Below are 26,668 nucleotides of genomic sequence, written 5' to 3' on the forward strand. Positions count from 1 at the left end.
TTGGTATCATTCATCCCCTACGTCACCCCTTGCCTCGTAAATAACATTTAAATTAACACTGAACTAGCAAATATCAGTCACTGTAAAAATGCATTGCATTTGAGAAATTAATGTTCGATGACAGGGAAGCCAATCCCATAGCCGATATGACTGTTAAGCTGCCTACTAACACCAAAACTATTCACATAAATTGGTGGTTGTGTGGGTTTGAATCTTCGGCTTTTCTTTTCCACTTACAATAAAATATTTAGGTCATTAAGCTTAACTCTAACGAGAAAATTAATAAAATTAACATTTAAATTAATTTGGTATTTATTGTGGAAGTTGGGAGACGATATTGACCGAAGCCATAATTAACCAGAAAAAATCCAACTTATAACATAGAAAAAATCCAACTTATTAATACATGCATACATGAAAATTAAAATCCTGAAATTTGCAGTAGGAATATGCATATGTGTGAATCAGTAAATTGTACTGTATTTAATACAGTTAGTACTAATGAAAACAATGAATGTCCTCTATGGTGTGTAGGGCTATGATAAGGAAAAGTTTTTGGAAATTCAAAGGGGTCATGTTCTTATATCTTTACTGATATATTGATAATTATTTATATTGATAATTATCTGCATCGAGGTTTTCTAAACATTGGTATCCACGTCAGAGGAAACAAGTAAAAAAATCGTTAAGTTTGGCCAGGCCGAAATGTATACCCTCCACCATAAAATATTCTGAACCAGAATGGTTATGCTAACGAGTGTATATACACTTTCATACGGGCAAACTGTGCCTCGTCGAAATAATGGTTTTAGACCCCAAGTATGTTTGGACGAAATGTGTTTCAGACAATTTGGAATCGATTTAGCCATGTTCGTCCGTCTGTCTGTCTGGCTGATTGGTGCGCACGGTAACTCTCGAACGGATCAACCGATTATGTCCAAAATTTGGCTTTCGCAATATTTTTGTCCAAACTTAGTTTAAGTTCGAATATGGGTTATATCGGTCCACTCCGTCCGGTACCTCCCCCTCAAAACTTCGAAAATTTTTGGAAAAGTTGTGCTCAAGATAACTCTTGAAGGGAGTAACCGATTTGGTTCATACTTTGCACATCGTGAAATTTCTACCAACCTTAGATGAGGTTCCAATATTGACTCAATCCGTCCACGCCTTCGGGTAACTCCCACACAAAATTTCGGAAAAGTTCAGTTTAGGACCTGCTCTCGAATCGTTTTGATTTTTGTTGTAGCAACTTGTATTCACGGCCCCCCATACGCCGGTACAAGTTTTATCAGGGGCACGTTTACACTTCCTGAGAAAAAGGCCGGCAACTGAAAAAGCCCTACAGCATCATGTGTAGTGGTCGGAGCGCAAGATAACTCTCAAACGGATCTGCCGATTCGATCGAAAATTTGGCCTTCCTACTATTTTGTCCAAACTTAGTTTAAGTTAGAATATAAGCGATATCGGTTCACTTCTTTAGGTACCTTCCCCACAAAAGTTCAAAAATGTTCCGAAAAATTGTGCGCACGATAACTCCTGAAGGGAAGGACCGATTTGGTCCATACTTTACGCATCCTAATATATGTACCATATATAGATCAGGTGTGAATACGGGCTATATTTGCCCATTCCTTCGGGTACCTTCCACACAAAATTTCGGATAAGTTCAGTTTAAGACCTGCACTTGACTACTTTTATTTCTGTTGTAGCAACTTGCAATCGCTCTGTCAATTACAACATTTGGCCTTCGTCGTAGTTTGTTCAAACCTATTTTAACTTCTAAAACAGCTCATATCGGTCCTCTCCTTAGGATACCTCCCCCACAAAGTTCAACATTTGTGCCTAAGTACAGTTTAGGTTCTGTTCGGAGATCCTTTGGAAATTTATACCGATAATGACTCTCAAAATAAGATCCACTTCCGTAACGCACTATGTCGGTCCATTCCCTCCTCCTCAAAACTTTTGAACTTTAATCCTAATCCACATTTTTGTCGGCAAGTTCAAATGTCCAAAAAGTGCCACAAAATTCTGAAAAAGATCCTAAATAGATTCGATCTGTCCGTAGATGAAAGTTCCAATTCACATAGGCTGAGGGTATATCTCTGTCGGCAAAGCCGACTGATACTTTTTTACTCGTTTATCCATACTTTTAGGTGGAGATATTTAATGACCACGCATACCCCAAAATGCCTAAATTAGATCAGACAAATAAGAAAAACGTTAAATTCGGCCGGGCCGAAATGTTTATACCCTCCACCACGAACTGTATTGAAGTGAATGGGAACAATTAGTTTAATTTCGTTTTATTATTGGAGTAGCACAAATATCTCAACTGATAATACTCCCTTCAAAACAGCTCATATGAGGCGAAATTTTTGTTCTTTCCAAAACATGGACCAATATTAACAATTGAGCGAAATACATAAAATCGGACAATACCGACGAGACCTAAACCTGCATATTCTGGATATGGATAATTAACAACATCGGGAGCAGTGTTCTATGGAGGCAGTATAAAACGTTGACCTGTACCGATAAGTTTCTGGAGGAAAGTTTCGTAACACTACCGAAGACTAAATACCAAATTTCAGTTATTCCCGTTGAATAGTGTGGCTAAAATTTTCAAAATACTGAAAATTGGGAGGGAACTTTCTTTATAAAAACATGGAACAATACCGTAAAATTAAAGGTGGAAAGTTTTTTATCACCAACGGACTATTAAATATCATCCGTTTCGATGGGATATTGATGACACAACCATCAAAATACCGAAAATCGGGAAGTATGCTTCTATGGGGGTTATTTGAAGAAAAGGGCTTATACTGATAATTCTCTTCTGCAATATTTGATATACTCATGGCAGTGTAAATACAACAGTTTCAGTCATATCGGTGGTATATTGAGGCCACAACTTTAAAACTACCTTAATTCGGGAGGTACGGTCCTATTGGGGTTATTTGAGGACTTCAACCTATACCGGCACATTTCGGGTGGAATGTTTCATACCCCTATCAAAAACTTAATATCAAATATCATCTATTTCGGTGAGGTACGAAGACTTACTACCAAATGTCAGTCATTGATATTGAGCAGCAACCCTCAAAATACCGAAAATCGGGAGGTACCGTTCTATGGGGGCTATATGAAGACATGTATTTATACCCTCAACGAAGACAAAGTACAAACTTGCAGCCATTTCGGTGTTATAAAGAGGCTTAAACTTTTAACATATCAAAAATTCGGATTTACCGTTCTATGGGGGGTTCACGTGGACGTATACCGACAAATTTCTGAGGGAAATTTTTGTAGCCCAGAAAAAGACTAAATACCACTTCGGTAGAATAATGAGGCTAACACCTTCAAATATCGAAAATCGTGCGGTATCGTTCTATGGGAGCTATATGAAGACGTTGACCTATACCGACCAATTTCAGGTGTAAAGTTTTATACCCTCAACGAAGACTATGTACCAAATTTTAGCCATTTCGGTGTTATAATGAAGACAAACCCTTCATAATACCGAAAATTGGGATGTACCTTTCCATGGGTGTACATCAAAACATGGACCGATACCGATAAATTTCTCGGAGAAAGTTTTACATCCCAAAGGAGGACGAAATATCAAATTTCAGCTATTTTGGTAGGATAATATAGCTAAAGCTTTCAAAACTATCGAAAATTTGGAGATATCGTCCTATGGGGGCTATATGAGGGCGTGTTGGGATTTTGAAGTCACAGCCTTCGAAATACTGAAAATCAAGAGGTACCGTTCTAAAGGGGCTATATGAAGACGTGGACCTATACCGACAAATTTCCGCTGGAAAGTTTTATACCCCCAACAAAGACTAAATACCAAATTTCAGCCATTTCGGTGAAATATTAAGGCCACAACCTTCAAAATACCGAAAATAGGGAATTACCGTTCTATGGGGGCTATACTAAGGCGTGGACCTGTACCGACAACTTTCTGGGGGAAAGTTTTTTACTCCCAACAGAAACTAAATTCCAAATATCAGCCATTTCTGAGGAATATTGAGGCAACAACCTTCAAAACACCGAAAATCGGGAGGTAAGTTCTATGAAACGTTTAGTACCCTAACTGAAGACCAAATACCAAATTTCAGCCATTTCGGTGGATTAATGAGGCCACTACCTTCTAAATACCGAAAATCGGGAGTAACCGTTTTGTGGGGGCTATATTAAGGCGTGGACCTACACCTACAAATTTCAGAGGGAAAGTTTTATACCCCCAACGAAGACCAAGTACCAAATTTTAGCCATTTCGGTGTGATAATGAGGCTAAAACCTTCAAAATACCGAAACTCGGGAGATATCGACCTATGGAGGCTATATCAAAACGTGGACCTATATAAACATTTTATGGCAGAAATGTTTCTTAGCCTCTGGAAACACAAAATACAAAGTTACAACCGATTCTGTGGTCAAAGGGTGTTCAAAAACCATGTTTTGGAGCGGTCTTAATCATGCCGCTGAAAACAACCCTACACATGGTCTTATGTCAAACTGTCCTGAGTACGCTTAGGCTAAAAACTGTCAGCCTTTCCAAATGACATTTTTGACGCCCATCGAGGCCTGAAGGTTTTTAGTGCCCCTCGTAAAAAACACGATTTACATGCGCAAGCGCGACTATACATATTTTATTTACTCCAAAGCTTTAGCCCATCGGGACAGGATGGCTATGCAAATTTGAACCACAACGCTACTGCCTTCCCATGCTACCGTAGCAGCGGTAAATCCAGTTATGCCTCGGTATTATTAACTGTAGTTATGATACCACCGATCATGGTATTTTTGAAGGTTTATTACATTCTTATGGAACAATGGATGAGACTGGGACAGTCAACGAGATAACCACGTTACATGGAATCGGATTTAATTTATTTTTCTCGACTCAGTCTCCGACTAAAAAAAGTGTCCGACACCGACTTGGTAATGGTGACTTTTAACTTTCCGAGGTTACATCACTAGAAGGTCAGAGTCTACATGCAATTATATAAGAACCATGATAAGTTCTGATCTTTGGCGTGTTAAAGCCGACCCATGTACGAGCAGCCCTAAATACCTTCTCGCCAGGAGTCGTTTGACATTTTTTTTGCAAAGTTTGACATTTTTTAGCCTAAGCGTACTGTATAACTTGACATTACACCATGCGTTGGGTTGTTAACAGTGCACAGTGGATCCACCCATTGGCCAAAAATAAAAAAGTGAATGTCAAAATTTTGGTACAACATCTGGCAACTCTGACAGCTATGACGTGGACCTTTTTAAAAATATATTAGTTTTTGTTTCATTCGAACGCGATCTTCTTAAGAATAGCTTCAAAAGACGGAACATTTGACTAATATTTTTTGTTGTGAATACAACCCATATTTTAAGTGCAAGTAAATATATTCAAAACATTGCGAAACTAATACGTATTGCAAAATATTATAGTCGATTTTGATTTTCATTAAAAAATAGTGTTTTAGCGTGTTGTAGAATTCTAGTTATCTGCATATTTTCTTAGTGTATTTTGTAATGTCAATTCGATCATATACTTAAATTTGACCTAAGGTTTTAGTCATGATGCCCACCAGTGCCCACCTCGGGAATAATTTTCCAAAGTAGGTCATGGGTTTAAGATTATTCAGTATTAAAATCAGCTGCCATCTAGTGCCAGACTATAAATGGTGAGTCGCCGACTAAAGCTACCCTATAATAGGGTTTCTTTGGATATATTAGCGTATAACTCTGTTATCTGACCGCGTACATTAACATTATTGGCATCAGAGGCTAGATGAAGAAGTCTTCATCAAAATTAGTCTTACGTTGGCGGTACGTGCCTTCCAGGAAGAACGCTATAAGATCTATATTAAAAATTTTGCCAATTTTCAGACAAAAATATTGATTTTTTAATCCGCTAAATTGGTAGGATTTTATGTTGTTTTGGAGATTGTTTTGTTTCCCTAAGCCCATTTTTGCATCATAAGATAATCGGGACCTTTTTTCATGTCATTTTGTATTAACCGCCCAAAACAAATTTTACCGTAAACCCCCTAAAGAGGGGAAAGGGGGGAAAATGTCACGCTCGTGGTTTCTTGAAACACTCTTAGCACCAGCACAAAGCTATAACCGGCGAATTGGCTTGATTTTTACACCCTAAATATTTTTGGCCACTTTCTCCATGCAAGTGGATCCACTGTGCAGTGGCTTGATTGAGACACCTTCAAAACTTGATTTTCGAACACTTTTACAGCATCTACTGGCGACGAAAATCGTTGACCACGCCTTTTCTTCTTGATGTGCTTGAATAAGATGAAGTCGTTGGATACCCAATCAGGGCTGTACGGCGCATGACCCACCAATTCCTCGTTTTGTCCGGTCAAACAGGTGCTGCTTTGAATCGATGTGCGAGAGCTCGCATTGTCATAATGCAGAACGATTCATTCTCTGTCAGGCAAAAATTTTAGTGTAACACTCAGAATTAAACGTCCTACATTTCCCAAGCCGTATAGTCGTCACACGGTCAGTTTTGCCGAAGAAACAGGCGACCATTTGCTTCGAAGGTCTTCTTCCACGAACACCTTTGGTTGGTTTTGGTTCGCTTTCGAAGACCCAAACGGTAGATTCCTGTCTTGTTTCGAGCTCCTAAGGATAGATCCAAGATTCGTCGTCTGTGACGATCAAATAAACGTCATTTGTAGCACCGCGATTGTTTTTATTCACAATTTCTTTTCAACAATCCACAAGAGCCTTTTTTTGAGTGATTGGCCAATTTTGCTGGATCTAGCGAGAAAAATCCAGTTTTGCCGCCAGGTGTTCATGCAATATTAAATTTTAGTTGGTTGAAGAAATACCCAAGGATGCCTCTATATCACGGTATATGGTATATTACATGGCGATCCTGCATTATCCGTTCACGCACGGCTTAATTTTTTTCTGGCACAACGGCCGATTTTGGCTACCCTCACGACCTTCGTCTTTTGCGAATGTCGGCCACGATTGAATTCATTAAAACAGTTTTTCATAGTGATATAGGATGTCCCTTTATCGACATACAAAGATTTAATTTGGAGTGGGTGTGTCAAGATGTAACATATTTAAAAAGGTGCCAGCCTTTCCAAACTGATGCTATTACCAACGAACGACATTTGATTTTTATACCCTACACCACTATGTGGTAAGGGGTATTATGTGTTAGTGCATTTGTATGTAACATACAAAAGGAAGCGAGATAGACCCATACTTCCTTCTAGGGATATACATAGAATCACTTTCTGAGTCGATTTATGCATGTCCGTCCGTCCGTCCGTCCGTTCGCAACATACAGGTCGCATTTGTTGACCGATTTCGCTGAAAATTGGGGAATACCATTTTTTTAGCCGTCGGAAGATCAAGTTCGAAGATGGGATATATCGGTCCACGTTTTGGTATAGCCCCCATATAACGGTACCCCCGATTTGCGGTATTTTGACGTTTTTAGCTACATTTTCAGACCGATGTAGCCATAATTTGACATTTAGGGTTTTTAAATGTCAATAAACATATATAACAAAACTTGTGGACATAGGTCCACGTTTTGGTATAGCCCCCATATAACGGTACCCCCCGAATTGCCGTATTTTGACGTTTTTAGCTAGATTTTCAGACCGATTTAGCTATAACTTGACATTTAGGGTTCTTAAGTATCAATAAACTTATATAACAAAAGTTGTGGACATAGGTCCACGGTTTGGTATAGCCCCCATATAACGGTACCCCCCAATTTACGGTATTTTGAAGTTTTTAGCTACATTTTCAGACCGATGTAGCTATAATTTAACATTTAGGGTTCTTAAGTGTCAATAAACTTATATAACAAAAGTTGTGGGCATAGGTCCCCGTTTTGGTATAGCCCCCATATAACGGTGCCCCCCGATTTACGGTGTTTTGATGTTTTTAGCTACATTTTCAGACCGATATAGCTATAATTTGACATTTAGGGTTCTTAAGTGTCAATAAACTTATATAACAAAACTTGTGGACATAGGTCCACGTTTTGGTATAGCCCCCATATAACGGTTCATTAAAGTTCATATTTTCGTATAGCCCAGATACCTCCGAACTAGCTGTTAATGGCATTTGAAGTTCCCACGTTATGTACCGATTTTCGATATTTTGAAGATTCTAGCTAAATTTTTTAACCGAATTAGGAGTTATTTGACATTAAAGGCTCCCATCAAAAACTGTCAACATAGGCCCATGTTTTATTATAACCCCTATATAACAGTACCTCCCAATTTCTAGCCCACCAAAAATTGTCAACATACATAGTTAGATATAGGCACCATAAAAAGGGCCTCCCGAATGAAGCATAAATGTACATAAACATTATCTGACATTTTAACGTACCCACTTAAAGTTGGGGACAGGAATGAAAAGTAATTATTCCATTTTAGTTCAGAATATTTTATGGTGGAGGGTATGAAAAGTTCGGCCCGGCCGAACTTAATGCTTTTTTACTTGTTATTTATATAGTTATAGCATTTTTAAAGAAATAGGATAGAGGGGAAGTACACCGCCCTTCAAAAAATTCAACAAAATGTGTAGCCTATTATCACCGGGCGTCATCGCTGTACATTCCTTGACAATTTCGGGAAAATCAGTTCAGTATTTTTTGTCGAAAAGATTAAAATTGAAAAAAAGTGGGCGTGGTCAAATTTTCTTGGCATAAAAAACTAAGTTGTGTTATGACGAACATTTCCAAAATAAGAATTATTCAAATCGGTTCAGCCGTTCCCAACTGATCACGGTGCTCTTGAAACAATTTTAAATGGAAGGTGCTTACACCTCGAAAGTTTTTGCGGATTCCGAAACTACAATGTTCGTAGATGAGAAAAATCAAAAAACAAAAAAAAATCGCCGGAGCGCTTTTTAAATATATCGCGATTTAAGTTGACATTTTTAGGGGTTGTTTATGTTTTCACGATTTTGCTTAGAAACCGCAAGTCCCATCAAAATGGGACTAAAGAAAATGTTGTAGCTATGAAAATTCTCTACAAGATCGACCTTTACGGTATTTTCGTAGTTTTTACCATTTTTGAGATATAGAAGTTCAAATTGGGACAATGCACTGACTCTATCGCCCCCTTATAAAACAATGTCATGTAGGGTGCGCCTTAACTAACTTTTGATGAAAACCGCTTACACAGGAAAAGTTTTTGTGAATTCTGAAACAGCAGTGTTCATAGATGAGAAAAATCCAAAAACAAGAAAAAATCGCTGTACGGATTTTTAAATAAATCGCGGTCAAAATTCACATTTTTAGGTGTTTTTTAGGTTTTCACGATTTTTCTTGGAAACCGCAAGTCCAATCGAAATGGAGCTAAAGAAAATGTTGTAGCTGTGAAAATTCTCTAGAGGATTGACGTTTATCATTTGTTCCCAGCATGTACCATTTTTGAGATAAAGAAGCTCAGTTTACATTTTTAGGTTTTTTTGTTAGGGTTTCGCGATTTTTCTTGAATACGGTAAGTATTATCGACATGGGACCTGAGAAAATCTTAAAGCTGTGAAAATTCTCTACAAGACTGGCTTAAGTAACTTATCCTAAGTTGTAACATTTTTTTAGATATATAAGTTTAAGTTGGGAATTTGCAATCATGACATTGTTTTATAAGGGGCGATACAGAATTGAATTGAATTTGAATTGTCCCAATCTGAACTTCTATATCTCAAAAACGGTAAAACCGACGAGAATATCATAACAGTCATTCTTGTAGAGAATTTTCATAGCTACAACATTTTTTTTAGTCCCATTTTGATAGGAATTGCGGTTTCTAAGCAAAATCGAGAAAACCTAAACAACCCCTAAAAATGTCAACTTAAATCGCGATTTTTTTAAAAAGCGCTCCTGCGATTTTTTTTGTTTTTTGATTGCTCTCATCTGTTTATAGATATATTTATAGTTTCAGAATCCGCAAAAACTTCCGAGGTGTAAGCACCTTCCATTTAAAATTGTTTCAAGAGCACCGTGTGATACCATTACCAACGAACAACATTTGATATTTATTTAAATAAAGCGACTTGACATTAACCTAGTTTAGCCCCAATCTATACACTGATCAACAACTGTCAGAACAAACTCAGTTCTATTGTCACCATCATCATCGTCACCATTGACAAGTCTCAAATGAAGAGACACTCAAGTTTCTGTGGAAGAAAAGTGAAAAAAACACACAACAGAGACAGAAAATTGATAAGAAAAGTAAATGCTCTGCATTTTTGGATATAGAGAATACCTAACCTAAACATATTGTGCAAAAGATAAATTCAAATTTGTTCTCCTATGTTCCTTTTGTCATTTCATATATTTCCATCTGTTAGATTTCGGAGGTGGCCCATATATTCTCTCGTACTTTTTTTTGGCAAAAACAAACATAAATGGATTTTTCAAAAGCATATGACATGGTAGTTTTAATGGCTTTCTGTTGTTCGTTATTTAGCTTTGTCGTTCCGACTTAACTTTTTTCGTTTGTTTTTTTTTTATTTTTGTATAGTTTTTCTTTTCTACTTGCCGAAATTTCATTTTGTCTTGTTTGAGTGCATCTGATTTTAGTTTGGGTTAATGTTTAGTCGGAGTTTTATCTGTGACACAAGAAATCTTTTTGTGTGTTCTTCACAAAAAAAGAAGAGGAAGAAGGAGCGAATGTGAACGCAAAGATTCAGTTTTGGTATTTGTGGTTCAAAAGATATTAGTTTCAGACACTTTATTAAAATTCCATGTGGGTATAGAAATATTTTCCAATTTTCATTCCTGGATAATTGTGTTTGTGTGTGTGTGTGAGTGCGTGCGCACAACTTACCAACTACCTCCATTTCTGCAGCTGCAATCAGTGTATGAAAAGATGGAGCATCTGCTGATACTTCACAACTATATTTCCCTGTTGTGACGGCATTTACAGTCTCCAATACCAATTGGCTTTCATTAGATTGTGAACGCTGAAACGAAATAAGAGAATAATGAGATTTTATGAATGGGGAATTTTTTCTTGAGTCAAGTAGATTAAAAGATGATTTTCAGCAAAACTCCTGGGCATCAGAGAGACTTATTCATACTAATGTCTCCACTATAATATATTGAAATGATTGTTAAAATCATATCATACGTAAAATCAGCAGATGCACCAGGGATCTGTTAAATCGATTTCAACGGTCTGGCGGGAGTTGCTATATTATTAAAAAGGTGCTAATATGATAGTTTTAGTTTGAGGATATATATTCGCTATTGCTGCTGTTATTCCACGTGGGAATATTTGAATCGCCCAACGAAGTTTTAATACCAATATTTGGCTATTTCTATTAATTTTCTTGTTTAGAGTTAAGCTTGATGATCGGAAATTTTTTGCAAGTGAAAAAGGAAAACCAGGGACTCGAACCCACACAGTCACCAAATTATGTGACCTGGTTTCGCTGTTATTTGAGCAGCTCCTCAGATGTATCGACTGTGGAATGGCTTCTCTGTCCTAGAACTTTTCATTTTTCAAATGCAAATGTGTTTTTATACATTAACGGATATTTGGCCGTTGAAATGTATTTCTTCATGACAAACGCTATTTTGCGCTGCCTTTGAAGTAATGAGTTTTGGCTTTGAACGCTAACACGCCGTGACAAAATTTTTTGACGTTTTCAAGGACGTGGTTTCAAATTCCAGCCGGGCTCAGCCTGTTTTTTATTTTTTGAAATTTTGCCTGTTAAGGCGAAGATAATTTTCAATGATTTTTATTAATTTTCTCGTTTAGAGTAAAGCTTGATGATCGGAAATTTGTTGCAAGTGAAAAAGGAAAGCCAAAGACTCGAACCCACACAGTCACCAAATTACGTGACCTGGTTTCGCTGTTAGTTGAGCAGCTCTTTAGACGTATCGCCGTGACAAAATTTTTTGATATGTTTTCAAGTACGTGGATTCAAATCCCAGCCGGGCTCATCCTGTTTTTTATTTTTTGATTTCATTTCGATAATGGGGTTATAACCTTAAATTTTCTAAAAATCGGGAGGTACCGTTCTACGGGAACAATATCAAAACGTGGACCTACTTTCTGATGAAATGCTTTTTTATCTACAAGGATGACTTAACACCAATTTTTAACTAATTCGGTTAAACACTGAAAATCGGGTGTTACCCTTCTAAAGGGGCGGTATCGAAACGTGGAGCTGCACCGACCATTCTCCGTGCAAACATTGGAATGCACAACGAAGGCTAAATACCAAATTTCAGCTATTCATTTTGGATAATGTGACTAAAGCCTTACAAATTCCCAAAATCCGGAAAGTCCCATTCTCTGTAGGCTATTTCAAAACGTTGACCTGCACCGACAACTTTCTGGAGAAAGAATCCGGAAAGTCCTGTTCTCACGAGCTTATATGGCAACTATTCCAAAACGTGGATATATGTTAATAATTTTTGGAGGAAAACTTTATGGCCACTGCGTACTCTTAATGCCAAGTTACACCCAAAGTGAACAGAAAACGTCGATAAAAATACCAAATTATCTGAAATCAGGCTGTTATGTTAAATGGGGCGTATTACAAATTGTTTACATTTTTGGGAGAGAATTTTAATATAGCTAAAATACTTTAAATATAATCGGGAGGTACCCTTAAATGGGGGCTACATTGAGACATGGACCCATGTTGGCAATTTTTGATAGAGTAGTTTTGTGACAACTAGGAGCCTCAAACGTCAAACTGCAGGTACCTCAGTCAAAAAAGGTAATCGAAAACCTCAAAATACCGAAAATCGGCAGGAACCGTTTTATGTGGGCTATACCAAAACATGGACCAATGTTGAAAATTTTTGATGGAGAAGTTTCGTGACCACTGAGAACCTCAAATGTTAAAGTACAGCTAGTTCGGTTAAAAATTATAGATAAAATCCTAAAAAAATACAGAAAATCGGCTGGAACCGTTTTTGGGGGCTATAACAAAAACATGGAACTATGTTGACAATTTTTGGTGAAGATAATTTGTGACCTCTGAGAACCTCAAATGCAAACTCACAGGTAGTTCGGTCAGTAGAACTTATCAAACTCCGCCTAAGGCTTCTAGCCATTTGCATCTGATATGCATGATGAGGAGAATAAAACCAACAGCGCACACTGGTCCTAACCTGCGACAATAATCGAAAAATCGATATTAGTAAGTCTCTGCGACAATTCCGCAAATTGCCTGTAAACATATCATATTTTAATATTCCAGCACTGTTTTTATACCCTCCACCATAGTATGGAGGGTATATTAAGTTTGTCATTCCGTTTGTAACACATCGAACTAATCATTTGCGACCATATAAAGTATATATATTCTTGATCAGGATAAAATTCTAAGACGATCTAGCCATGTCCGTCTGTCTGTCCGTCTGTTGTAATCACTCTAGCGTCCGCAATAATTGAGATAGAGTGCTGACATTTTGCACCCGAGGGTCTTTTTTCCATAGGCAGGTCAAGTTCGAAGATGGGCTATATCGGTCCACTATTTGGTATAGCCCCCATATAACGGTACCTCCGGATTTGAGGTATTTTGACGTTCTTCGCCACATTTGCAGACCGAATTAGCTATAATTTAGCACTTGGGGTTCCTAGTGTTCAAGAAACTTATATACCAAAGGATATGGACATAGGCCCATGTTTTGGTATAGTCCCCATATAACGGTACCTCCCGATTTTCGGTATTTTGAGAATTTTAGCCACAATTTTTAACCGAACTATCTGCAATTTGACATTGGAGGTTCTCAGTGGTCAGGAAAGATCTCCACGAAACATCGTCAATATAGGTCCATGGTTTGGTATAGCCCCCATATAGCGGTACCTCCCGATTTTTGGTACTTTGAGAATTTTAGCTAAAATTTTTAACCGAACTAGCTGTAATTTGTCATTTGAGGTTCTCAGTGGTCATGAAATATCTCCACCAAACATCGTCAACATAGGTCCATGTTTTGGTATAGCCCCCATATATCGGTACCTCCCGATTTTCGGTATTTTGAGAATTTTAGCTACAATTTTTAACCGAAATACCTGTAATTTGACATTTGAAGTTCTCAGTGGTCATAAAATATCTCCAACGGAACATCGTCAACATAGGTCCATGTTTTGGTATAGCCCCCATATAACGGTATCTCCCGATTTTCGGTATTTTGAGAATTTTAGCTGCAATTTTTAACCGAACTAGCTGTAATGATCGGTATTTTGAGAATTTTAGTTACAATTTTGTCTATTCAAAAATAATCGTCAATATAGGTCCATGTTTTGGTATATCCCCCCATATGACTGTACCTCCCGATTTTCGGGAATTTTCAGTGGTCACGAAATTTCTTCACTAAAATTCGTCAACATTGGTCCATTTTTGAGGGTATGCATTGTTTTGATGAAACTACCCTCAATTTGACTCTTGAAGTTCCCAGCAGCTATAAAACTTTTCCGCCAAAAAAATTTAAAGATAGGTTGACTCTTTGATATAGCCCCGTTGGTGGTACCTTTCACCTAGCTGAACACATTTTGTTAGATTAGATTAGATAACACTGTGCAACAAAATGGAGGTGAAAGTCTGGGGCACGGAAAATTCCTCTTAGGGAAGAAAAGCCTTGGTGAGTATATTATGAACCCCGAAGGACAGATCCGCCGTGAGTCGAACTTCCGCGTTATGGCGTGATAAAATTTTTGATAGAGGTCCTGTGGGCCATCAGGAATTAGCGTTATATCTTTGTTCACTGTTGCTTAAGTGCTCTACAAAAACAACAAACAAAGATATAATGCTAATTCATGATGACTTACAGGGTCTCTTGCAAAAACTTCATCACGCCATAACGCGGAAGTTCGACTCACGGCGCATCTGTCCTTCGGGGTTTTTAATGTGCACATACCAAGGGCTTTCATTTCCAAAAGGAATTATCCCTGCCCCAACATTTGTGTTCACAGTGTAATTTAAGCAATAGTGGGAGGCACTAGGAATTTATACATTGTCGAAAAGTTGTTCCACCTAAAATTGTGAAAGGACCCTAATTATTCCATTTTAATTAAGACTATTTTATGGTGGAGGGTATAAAAAGTTCGGCCCAGCCGAACTTAACGACTTTTTACTTGTTGTAATTTATAACGGTATTTAACAAAACAAAACAGAAGAAGTTGACATTTACATATGGTATCTTAAAAACTATAAAAAAATCAGTAAGGTTGTGACTCCTTACAAGGCAAGTAACTCAAAATTGAAAGAATGAAATTATTTTTTTTCGAAATGGAAGTTTTAGTACAAGGTTTTCTAATTATTTTAAATAAAAATGTGTACATATTATTCACATAAAATGTGCTGGAAATCACATTTTTTATAATACTTTTGGGGATTTTTTTCCAAGTCCTAAAAATTTAAGTTGAGTTTTACTAACTACGCCATCCTTCGCCACTCTCCAAGTTTTTTTGATGTATGTTCGAAATAGTGCCAAGTTTACAAAAAATTGGTTCCAGCTGCATATATTTGCATTTCCGTGTGTGACATTAAAAATACTGACGATGCCTCAGGTCGTTTTTCAATACAAAATCCTTTGGTTCCTTTTGATAAAACTAGGATAACGGGGTTTCTAAAAATGTTCAATTTTAAACGAGCACAATTTCATTTTATACTCTACACCATAATATGGAGGGTAAGGGAAATCAAGATACTGCTCGCAATCTCTAAGATAGAGCTTTGTAATTTGGTATAGAAGTTTATTTTTCTATACCTTTCCTTATGGAATTTGTCGGTATAGGTCCACGCCTTCATATAGCCAACCTCCCCCCCCTCCCTAGGACAATACCTCCCGATTTCCAGAATTTTGCAAGTTGCGGCCTCAATATTACTCCGAAATGACTGCAATTTGGTACTTAGTCTTCGTTGGGGGTATCAAACTTTTTTTCGTTGGGGCTATAAAACTTGTTCCCATAATTTTGTCGGTATATTTCCACGACATCATATAGCCCCCATCAAGTTTGTGGCATCAGTATTATACAGAAATTATTGAAATTTGGGCCGAAAACGTAGATAAAAGCTTAAAAATACCTGCTACATGGGGGCTATAGGAAAAACTGGACCCATATTGATGATTTTTTGGCTAATGTATTTTTACTTATTTTTAGCATATACCGAAAAAAATCAGGTTAATCCGACGATTATAAATATTTTTGTCGCACCTTGCCATACAAGTGGGACCACTGTGCAGCGAAACGATTGTAGCATATTGGTTGGGTGTGTGAGACTTCGTTAGAATTCACTTTTTCAATACAAAATCCTTTGGTTCCTTTCGATAAAACTTGTTTTTTTATTTTTATAACGGTAAATATAGTGATAACGGGGTTTCTAAAAATGTTCAATTTTAAACGAGCACAATTTCTTTTTAAACTCTACACCATAATATGGAGGGTAAGGGAAATCAAGATACTGCTCGCTTTTTTTAAGATAGAGCTTTGTAATTTGGTATGGAAGTTTCTATTACTCCTAGGATGTTTCGTATTGCAAATGGGCTATAGAGGTCCAATATTTGATATAGACCCTATAGAGCGGTATCACCCGATTTTCTGTTTCTTGAAGGTTGTGGCCACAATAATCCACTGAAATGGCTGAAAGTTGGTATTTAGTCTTAATATGGGGTATATAATTTTCCATATTAAATTTGTGTGTATGGGTGCACGCCTACGTATAGCCCCCACAGAACTGTACCTCCGGAGTTCCGGTATTTTGAAGTTTGTGAAATCAATATTCCATCGACATTTTTGATATTTGGTATTTAGTCTTCATTTGTGGTACAAACCTTTCCTTATGAAATTTGTCGGTATAGGTCCACGCTTCATATAGTCCACCCTAGAACAATACCTCCTGATTTTCGGAATTTTGCAAGTTGTGGCCTCAATATTACTCCGAAATGACTGGAATTTGGTACTTAGTCTCCGTTGGGGGTATCAAACTTTTTTTCGTTGGGGCTATAAAACTTGTTCCCATAATTTTGTCGGTATATTTCCACGCCATCATATAGCCCCCATCAAGTTTGTGGCATCAGTATTATATTGAAATTGTTGAAATTTGGTATTTAGTCTTCATTTGGGGTACAAAATTTTCCATATGAAATTTGTCGGTATAGGTCCACGCTTTCATATAGCCCCCATTAAATGGTACCTCCCGATTTTCAGTATTTTAAAAGTTGTGCCCTCAATACTCCTCAAAATGGTTGAAATTTGGTATTTCATATTCGTTGCGGGTATTCAACTTTCCCCTCTAAATTTGTCGGTATAGGTCCACCTTTTCATACAGCCCCCCATATAACGGTACCTTCCGATTTTCGGTATTTTGAGGGTTGTGGCCACAATAACCCATCGAAATGGCTTAAATTTGGTATTTCTTTTACGTTTGGGGTATTCAAATGTCCCCCTAAATGTGTCACTAAATGTCCACGCCTTCAAATAGCTCCCATAGAACGGTACCTCACGATTTCCGTAATTCTGAAAGTTGTGACGTCAATATCCCTCCATGGGGTTATAAAATATTCCAGAAGTGAATTATCAGTATAGGTCTACGTCTTCCATAGAAGCGTACCTCTTGATTTTCGACATTTTGAAGGTTAGCCACATTGTTTTGTTTTTATCATAAACAAAAGGTCAATTTACTTCAATATAACTCGTTGTGGAGGGTATAACAAGTTCGGCCCGGCCGAACTTAACGCCGTTCTTACTTGTTTTTCTTTTATAGATGCGAATAGCGTATTTCGAACAAACAATGAATTCTTTAAATCGGTTAACAAATGACTATGTTAAAGTAGTTGTAGTGTGAAAAAAAAAACACATAAAAAAACGGGAAAATAATTTTTTTCGTCCTCTTGACTGCTTAAAAGATGTAAGACAGTATAATTATTTATTTTAAAGAAATTAAGTTAGCTTCCGCAAATTGGAAAATTTGATGAAATCGGTTGAAAAATGGACAAGTTATGAAATTTTTTGTGATTTAAATTTTTGGTTTTTTTTATGGAAGTCCGTCCCTCCGTTTGTTTGTGGTAATCACTCTAGCATCCACAAACATTAAGATAGGTGGCTGAAATTTTGGAAAGATGGGCCTTTTGATTGGCGGCAGGTCAAGTTCGAAGATGGACTATATCGGTCAACGTTTTGGTCTAGCGTTCATATAACGGTATTTTGATAGAGATAGACATTGGGTAAATACCCGGTAAATTGGGTAAATTGGGTATTTACTATATTGAATCGTCAATACAACTTCTGACACCTAATTTCAGGGTTTGGATTGTGAAATCGTTTCAAAATAGAGAGTTTAACAATTCTTTAAACATGTGGGAAATACTTGGGTAAATACCCGAGTATTTACCTAAATGTTAGGTAAAAACTCTTTGACTGCCGAACCAATTAACGTAGGGTGCCAAAATTTGGCTAAAATCTTTTTTATATCAACTGAACTCCTGGCATTGAAAATTGGGTCGCTGGGTCCATGTTTTGATATTTCCCCCATATAGCCGTACCTCCCGATTTAAGGTGTTTTTTATCTATTAGTTTCATTTTACAATCTTATTGGCTGTAATTTGGCACAGTGAGTTCTCCATGTGTAGCCCACATATAAGGTACCCCGAGTTCGAGTATTTACCCAAGTATTGCTGATAGAGAAAGGATTTGAGCCACATTTTGTACCCAATACTTGGGTAAGTACTTGAAATCGGGGTACCCTTATATGGGGTAAATTCAGTTGATATAAGAAAGATTTGAGCCAAATTTTGTCAGCATACGTCAAGTGGTTCGGCAGTTAAAGAGTTTTTACCCAACATTTGGGTAAATACTCGGGTATTTACCCACTTGTTTAAAGTAGTGTAAAACTTTCCATTTTGAAACGATTTCACAATCTAAAACCACGAATTGGGTGTAAGATGTTGTATTGGCGATTCAATATAGTAAGTACCCAAATAAATAAACACAAATGGGTACGAGTATTTACCCGGTATTTACGACTTTTGCTACATTTTAATTTCATACTCACGGTTCGAAGTGGTCAATAAACTTCACCACCAAAAATTATTGACATAGGTCGACCTTTGGTTCTACAAAGGGCGATACTGTTGTATGAGGCCTGTCCTTAATTTTTGGTGGATACGTTTCTTGATTAAATGCCAAATTATTGCAGGGAGTTAAGGTTTCTATGCTACATACAACAATAAATTTTTGCGCTTCCAATGCTCATATCTCATCCAATTTTGCTCCGATCGACTTGATTTTTTTGCGCCTTACTCTATACTATCTGTACTTCAAGGCAATATTTGTCTCAATTTTTTGATCGTTATAAGTATTTGTAACCGCTAAAGTTTTCAAAGGAGATATCACTCCTTCCATTGAAGTGACGAAAGAGAACTTCGTGTTCTCTCTGCAGCTGTATGTTTCCATAATCTCAGTTTACCAATGGGGAAGGCTGCCTTCAATTGAGCATAATTGCTTAATAATTTTTTTCTTCAAACATTTGCTGCAGTCCAACTACAATGCCTGTATTTACGATCGGTAAATATCATCGCCGTTGTCACATTCTGGATTACGTGCGATTCCTCATCTTTTCAGCAACTCAAATTGAGTTCCTGAGGACAATGTTCTGATATTCAAAGCGCTCAAGGACTGTGTTTGTCGTCAAAGCGCATGCTCCACTTCTCCCGATGAAAGATGATTACCAAGTAGTTCTTCGCTCGAGCAACTTCCTTGAAGATAACGCTAAGGATTTCTGACTGACATAGGATTGGGATTTCAATGTCCTCTGTGGAAAGTTAGTGGCGCACCGTGTCTGCCTTGTGAACAACAGCTTAGAGCCTGTTGGGTTATGTTCTCCTTTGCTTTTTGATATTGCATTGTTATCTTTCCAATGGATATATGTATGTATGTATGTACTGCTGTCCGATGACTCCGTGCAGTTTTCGGAACAAACTGATATTGCAGAGCTGGTAAGGGTGAACACAGTCGCTTCAATTATCCGCTTTCGTTTGGATGGGTGTATGGTATTGGCATCATCATATTTGCTGTTGGAGTAACCAACCAAGAACGGTTAACACCGCCTTAAATTGAATGTAAAAGGAGAAGCAACCAAAAAGAACCCAAGAGCAATTAATCAGAAATTTAGAAGAGTTAATTTGCTTCCTACCGCTATCACAAAAATGGTATATCCATGTATTTCTCACAAATTTTCAATAATATTCATAATCATAAAAGGGTCTTAAGGGGTTTTTATACCCTCCACCATATGGAGGGTATAATTAAATTTGTCATTCCGTTTGTAACACATCGAAATATTCATCCGAGACCCTATAAAGTATACATATTATTGATCAGCATAAAATTCTATGTCGATTTGACCATGTCCGTTCATCCGTCCGTCCGTCTGTCTGTCTGTCTGTTGAAATCAATATACAGCTCGCAATTTTAAAGATAGAGAGTCAAAATTTGGTACAGAAGTTTTTATTACTTGCAGGATGGTTGATATTGAAAATGGGATATATCGGTCCACGTTTTGATATAGCCCCCATAGAACGGTACCTCCCGATTTTCGGTATTTTTAAGGTTTTAGCTTCATTATCCTACCAAAATGGCTGAAATTTGGTATGTAGTCTTCTTTATGGGTATAAAACTTTCCCCCAGAATTTTGTCGGTATCGGTTCACACCTTCATATAGCCCCCATTGAACGGTACCTCCCGATTTTCGGTATTTTAAAGGTTTTAGCTTCATCATCATACCAAAATGGCTGAAATTTGGTACGTAGTCTTCTTTAGGGGTAAAAAAATTTCCCCCAGAATTTTGTCGGTATCGGTCCACACCTTCAGATGGCCCCCATAGAACGGTGCCTCCCGATTTTCGGTATTTTGAAGGTTTTAGCTTCATTATCACACCGAAATGGCTGAAATTTGGTACTTAGTCTATTTTGGTGGTATAAACCTTCCCCCAGAACTTTGTCGGTATCTGTCCATGCCTTCATATAGCCCCCATAGAACGGTACCTCCCGATTTTCGGTATTTTGAACGTTGTGGCCTCAATATTCCACCGAAATGGCAGAAAATTAGTATTTAGACTTTGTTGGGGGTACTCAAACTTCCCCCTTAAATTTGGCGGTATAGGTCCACGCCCTCATATAGCCCCCATGGAAAGGTACCTCTCGAATTTTCGTATTTTCAAGGTTGTGTCTTCAATATTCCACCAAAATGGCTGAAATTTGGTATTTAGTCTTCAATGTGATATAAAACTGTTCGCCAGAAATATGTCTGTATAGCTCCACGCTTTCATATTGCCCCATTTCTGACTAAAATTCCTCGGTATAGTTCCACGTTTCGATATAGCCCCCATAGAACGGTACCTCCCGATTTTCGTAATACTGATGATTGTGACGTCAATATCCAACCCAAATGGCTGAAATTCGTTATTTCGTCTTCCAAGAGTTATAAAATATTCCAGAAGAGTATTATCAGTATAGGTCCACGTCTTCCTATATCCCCATAGAAGCGTACTTCTTGATTTTCGGTATTTTTTTAGTTTTAGCCACATTCTCTTTCCGAAATATAGGAAATTTGGTATTTAGTCTTCTTTGAGCCTAAAAACTTTCCTTTAGAAATTTGTCGGTATAGATCGACGTTTTGAAATAGTCCCCAACTTGTGGTGGAGGGTATAACAAGTTCGGATAGGCCGAACTTAACGCCGTTCTTACTTTTTTTTTAAAGAAACTAATCCGATTCATAATGATATACCTTCAGCTAAATGCAAAAAACGGAAATAATCGAACTGGGTAAGTCAGTGACAGTTTACCTTATTTTCCACAATGGCTTTTTCCGTTTTTAATTTTAAGTGCGACCTATAAAGTTCTCATCTTTTCCAATATATATTAAATCATACAGTGTATTTGATACTACATCCAGCTTATTACCAAATATTATTTTCCACCCTATCGTATAAGTGTTAATAAATTGCTTGCTAGCAAACAATTTATCTAATACTCATACGTCCTATAGTTCACCCGTAGAACTATATCAGCCAGCCAAAAGCCTAGACTGCGTTGCATTTATGCAAATTAAATGTTCATAGAGTTAAGTGAAAAACATAAATCTCAACACTTTTGTGCAACACTTGAAAAAAATCACTACTCACAATAATATATCTTTTTCGTAGCGTCTGTCCAAAAATATTACACATATAAGCCGTTAGACAGGTAACACCTGTACACAAATTCACTTTAATGTGTAAAAATAGAGGGAAACGAATATGCAGCGAGTAAAGAAGCGGAGACAGTAGCATATGCACACAAATACCTTACTTCAAATAAGGACATTAACGATGTGGCACACATGTGTTGATATACATACGAATTGCCACGTCCTTGTGCATACTATTTGCAAAATATGAATTTACTTATGGCCTCTATTGCAGCATATCAGCCACTTCCGTTTCCACTAAGTCCTGGGGGAAAATTGAATATTAAAAACTGCAAATAGAGAGAGGAAAAGAAGACGAACAAAACAACTTGCAGAATTTGCAAAAAATATTTTTTTCCAACTTTTCTTTTTTTTTTTGGAAATGTTTAACAATTTAGTGAAAGTTATAAAATTCCAACCTCACACCTACTAAGAGTCATAAAAATGCTCTCCTACGAAGCACTTTTATACTGAGCCTGGACGAAATAAATGCTTTATGACCCCTTAGGATATTTGTGGGAAAGCAGAAAAAATGGATGATGCCTGCCACCATAAATATGACTGTTTCCCTCTGTGTGCAGCCCAAAAAAGATGTTTTAGCCAAGGAAAAATTGCAACCCCGCCAGAGATGTGAAATATTTTGCTAAAGGATTAACGCTTGAGTTTTTTTTGCTTCCACAGCAATAAAACGAAATGAATGACTGAGACTTTAGTACATTATCGCCAGTAAATAGTTGCGCCAAACTATGGTGTTATGAAGGTGGGGGTAAAACAAATTTCACAATGTTCACAGGTTTAAGTTGGGCATTTTCATTTTTTTCTTTTTTATTGGTTCTACGTTTTTTTCTCTCCAGGGTGGCATGCAACAATTTGTTACCGGACTCAGCAATTTTTTTCGGTGACCAACAAAAATGATCTGTATAAATGCTTTACACTTTAAGTTATAGTTGAAATGTGATAAGTAGTTGCAAACATTAGTGGTGAAAAGTAAAAAAAGTTTTGATTTTAAATAATAATAAAAAACGTGTTAAAGTTTGTTATTGAATTGAATGGCCTTGACAAAATAAAGAGGTTATTTCAATAGAAACCACGTATATGATTAATTTGGTTATCACAAGAATATGTATGAGCTTTGCGGGAATAACATATATGGCTGGGAATAAAGCAGGTTTGTAATGGGCAAAAATATGCTAAGTGTCTATCTTCATCTCTGGGTTCTTCTCCAAGAAGCAATGAAGTTAAAATTTTTTTAACCGAATTAATGCGGACCAACTATTTTGATTAACATAAGTTCAAATAGTATGCCTGATACGATTTAATAATCGATAAAGAGGGATTTATGCCCTTATAATTTAAGTATTAATCCTATTCTAAAGTCCAATAAATGCGCTACCAATTTCATTACCATCAAATTCAAACACTCGCCTTTGAATCACTGTTGCTTCCATTTTTTAACAGTGTTTCCACCAATATGGTTTAAGGGAAGCGGAGTACGACAGTTTTTGGCGAAATTACTATCATGATGACAACTGAACTGAATCAGCGTCGCCCACCAAAGGGAGCATTGTGACAACCTTAGTTTTGTCAAAGGCATTCGGTTAATAATTTCATGCTGATTTCCGACATCGTAAAGTAAATTCTTTCAAACAATGTCACTCGTTGGATTCGCAATTACCTTAAAAGTCGTTCATGCGGAGACCAGGATGCTGTTGGTCAAGCAGCATAATGGTATATTATATGCCATGGCATCACAAACATAAATCAGCGAAGAAAGATTCTATTCCCAACACAACCGTAGGCATCGGAGTGCAAGCACCATGAAAACCGTGTATCAGCAGGTACTATTTTCCTACAATTTCGGACATTGAGCGGCAATTTACATCCTGATACAAATAAAGTCCACGTATAAAATTATAATCTTACATAGAAAATATTGTACCTGGTGGCCGAAATAGGTGTTATCAGTGCCTCCAAAGTCTTTATATAACACAAACCTACGTTTTGTAAATTTAATGTAAAAACCGATGAGGTTGCTCAATTTCCCCCGCTGCCCATAACCAATTACATTTTTATTATACCCACCACCATAATATGGAGGGTATAATAAATTTGTCATTGCGTTTGTAAAACATCGTAATATTCATTGGAGACCCTATAACGTATATATATTTTTGATCAGGGTAAAATTCTAAGTCGACATAAATATGTCCGTCCGTTCCTCCGTCGGTCCGTCCGTCTGTTGAAATCAAGATAAAGATCGCAATTTTCAAGATAGAGCTTTGTAATTTGGTATAGAAGCTTATATTACTCCTAGGAAGTTTGGTATTGCAAATGGGCTATATCGGTCTACGTTTTTATGTAGCCCCCATACTACCCGATTTTCGGTATTTTGAAGATTTAAGCCTCATTATCACACGGTAATGGCTGAAATTTAGTACTTAGTCTTCGTTGAGGACACACAACTTCCCCCCAGAAATTTTTCAGTATAAATTCACGCGTATATGTAGCCAACATAGAACGGTACCTCTTGATTTTCAGTATTTTGAAGGTTGCGGCCTCAGCAACCCACCGAAATGGCTTAAATTTCGTACTTAGACTTTGTTGGAAAGCCTTAAAGCCCTTCTGACTGAAATTCGTCGGTATAGGTCCACGTATTGTCCCCATAGAACGGTACCTCCCGATTCTCGTAATTCTGAAGGTTATGACGTCAATATCCCAACTGAAATTTGTTATTTAGTCTTCCATGTTGTTATAAAATATTCCAGAAAAGAATTATAAGTATAGGTCCGCGGGTTTCTATATCGCCCATAGGCTTTGCCGACAGAGATATACCCTCAGCCTATATGAATCGAAACTGTCATCTACTTACATAATGATATTGAAGGCGATATCACATAGATTTTTACGACTGCTGGTGCCAGATACAAATTTAAGTGTGGGCCAAAGCTGCTTGGACTTGATATTGCTATGGCCAGGAATTTATAGCGCCTGAGCTCAAGTACTGATATCCAACATCGACACTCAAGTACAGAATTCTATCATCACCTGGGCTATCGGCACGTAGTGCTGGTATGTCAACTTTGATGACCTGGATGATTAGTACGGTCTCATGGGAGAAATTCTTTCTGATTTAATGAAACGTTTTGTCTGATCCAGAGGCGCTAAATTTCATAACTTTCAAACTAATTGAAATATTGTACAAAAATAGTCAGTACTTGTGGGTAATAATGGGTCGGGTGTGGACAATATCTGCTCATGTGTAAAACCCATATAGCGGTATCATAAAGTGTAATATAATTTAGTGCGGTCTATGTTTTGTATAGATCGTCTTATTTTGGCGAATATTTTGAAGTTTTGTAAGCATGGCCGGAATGAGTGGACTGATAGATTAGCACCATAATCGAACTTTATCTAAGATTCGCAGAAATATTACGATATAAAAAGTTTGGTGCAAAGCTGTATCTGGTTCGAGATTTGTTAACCACTACACATGGTACCGTAGGGTTTACAGCTTTCAGGTTATGTTCGCAGGAAGTCTGGACTTGCGCCAATTTGTGATGGAGAAATTTAGTGTCCACTAAGTCAGTGTCACAGTACAGCTAATTCGGTCAGAAAATGTTGCTAAAAATCTCAAAATACCTGAAATAGGAAGGTAGCGTTATATAGTGGCTATTTCAAAACGGTGATCAAGGCTATTTTTTTTTTTTTGTGGAGATGTCACTTGAATACTAGGAATTCTCAATGTCAAATTATAACTAATTCCGTCAGAAAATGTGGCTACAAACCACAAAATCAGGCTGTACCTTTATATGGGACTATTTCAAAATGCGGGCCGATATAACCCATCTTCGAACATGAACTTCATGCAAAAACCACATTTTTTCAAAATTGAACATTGATCGGGAATATACAGACTTAACGGTCGCAAATGATTATTTCAATGTGTTGCAAACTAAAAAAGCTTAATATAACCTCCATACTATGGTGGGGGAATAAAAACTGAAAATGTGCGTTAAAGAAAATGTTAAACGGAAGTGTGAACTCATATCATTGTAATCTGGAGCACAAATATTACTTTAGGTAACCTTTCAAAACTATTCTTGAACAGTTTTTAAACTGCATAATCAATTTTTTTTAATTTGTGTGTGAGTACTTGATACTTTTATACCATGCACCACACTGCACTATGAGCCCACTGACTGGTTTTTGAGGCAACAATTCACTGGAAGCAGCTATACCTTTCAACTTTCGTTTCGATGTTTATAATGAAAAACAACACATCTGCAAAATTTGGTTTGAATCGGTTCAGATATATATATAGTTTTCTTATACATATATGTTTCATCCGATTCTATACGATTTTATATTTAAGGCGCAAAAGCCCACAATTTGCATCCGATTGATTTAAAATTCGGTACGGTAAGTTCTGATCAATTAAGATTCACGTCCTGAAAATTTGGTTC

At 37.2% G+C, this 26,668-nt stretch overlaps 1 protein-coding gene across 1 annotated transcript in view; it reads right to left on the bottom strand.

The window, feature by feature from the left end:
* The window catches only part of LOC141392783 (uncharacterized), a 384,189-nt gene that overhangs the window by 60,307 nt on the left and 297,214 nt on the right, over nucleotides 1-26,668 (bottom strand). The window contains exon 4 of the mRNA XM_073965749.1: nucleotides 10,845-10,980. Coding sequence (XP_073821850.1) covers nucleotides 10,845-10,980 — 136 coding nt within the window. The remainder of the gene's footprint in view (nucleotides 1-10,844; nucleotides 10,981-26,668) is intronic.

This window comes from Musca autumnalis, unplaced genomic scaffold (genome assembly GCF_047663935.1).
Source record: "Musca autumnalis isolate F117 unplaced genomic scaffold, ASM4766393v1 scaffold_2, whole genome shotgun sequence".
NCBI lineage: Eukaryota > Metazoa > Arthropoda > Insecta > Diptera > Muscidae > Musca > Musca autumnalis.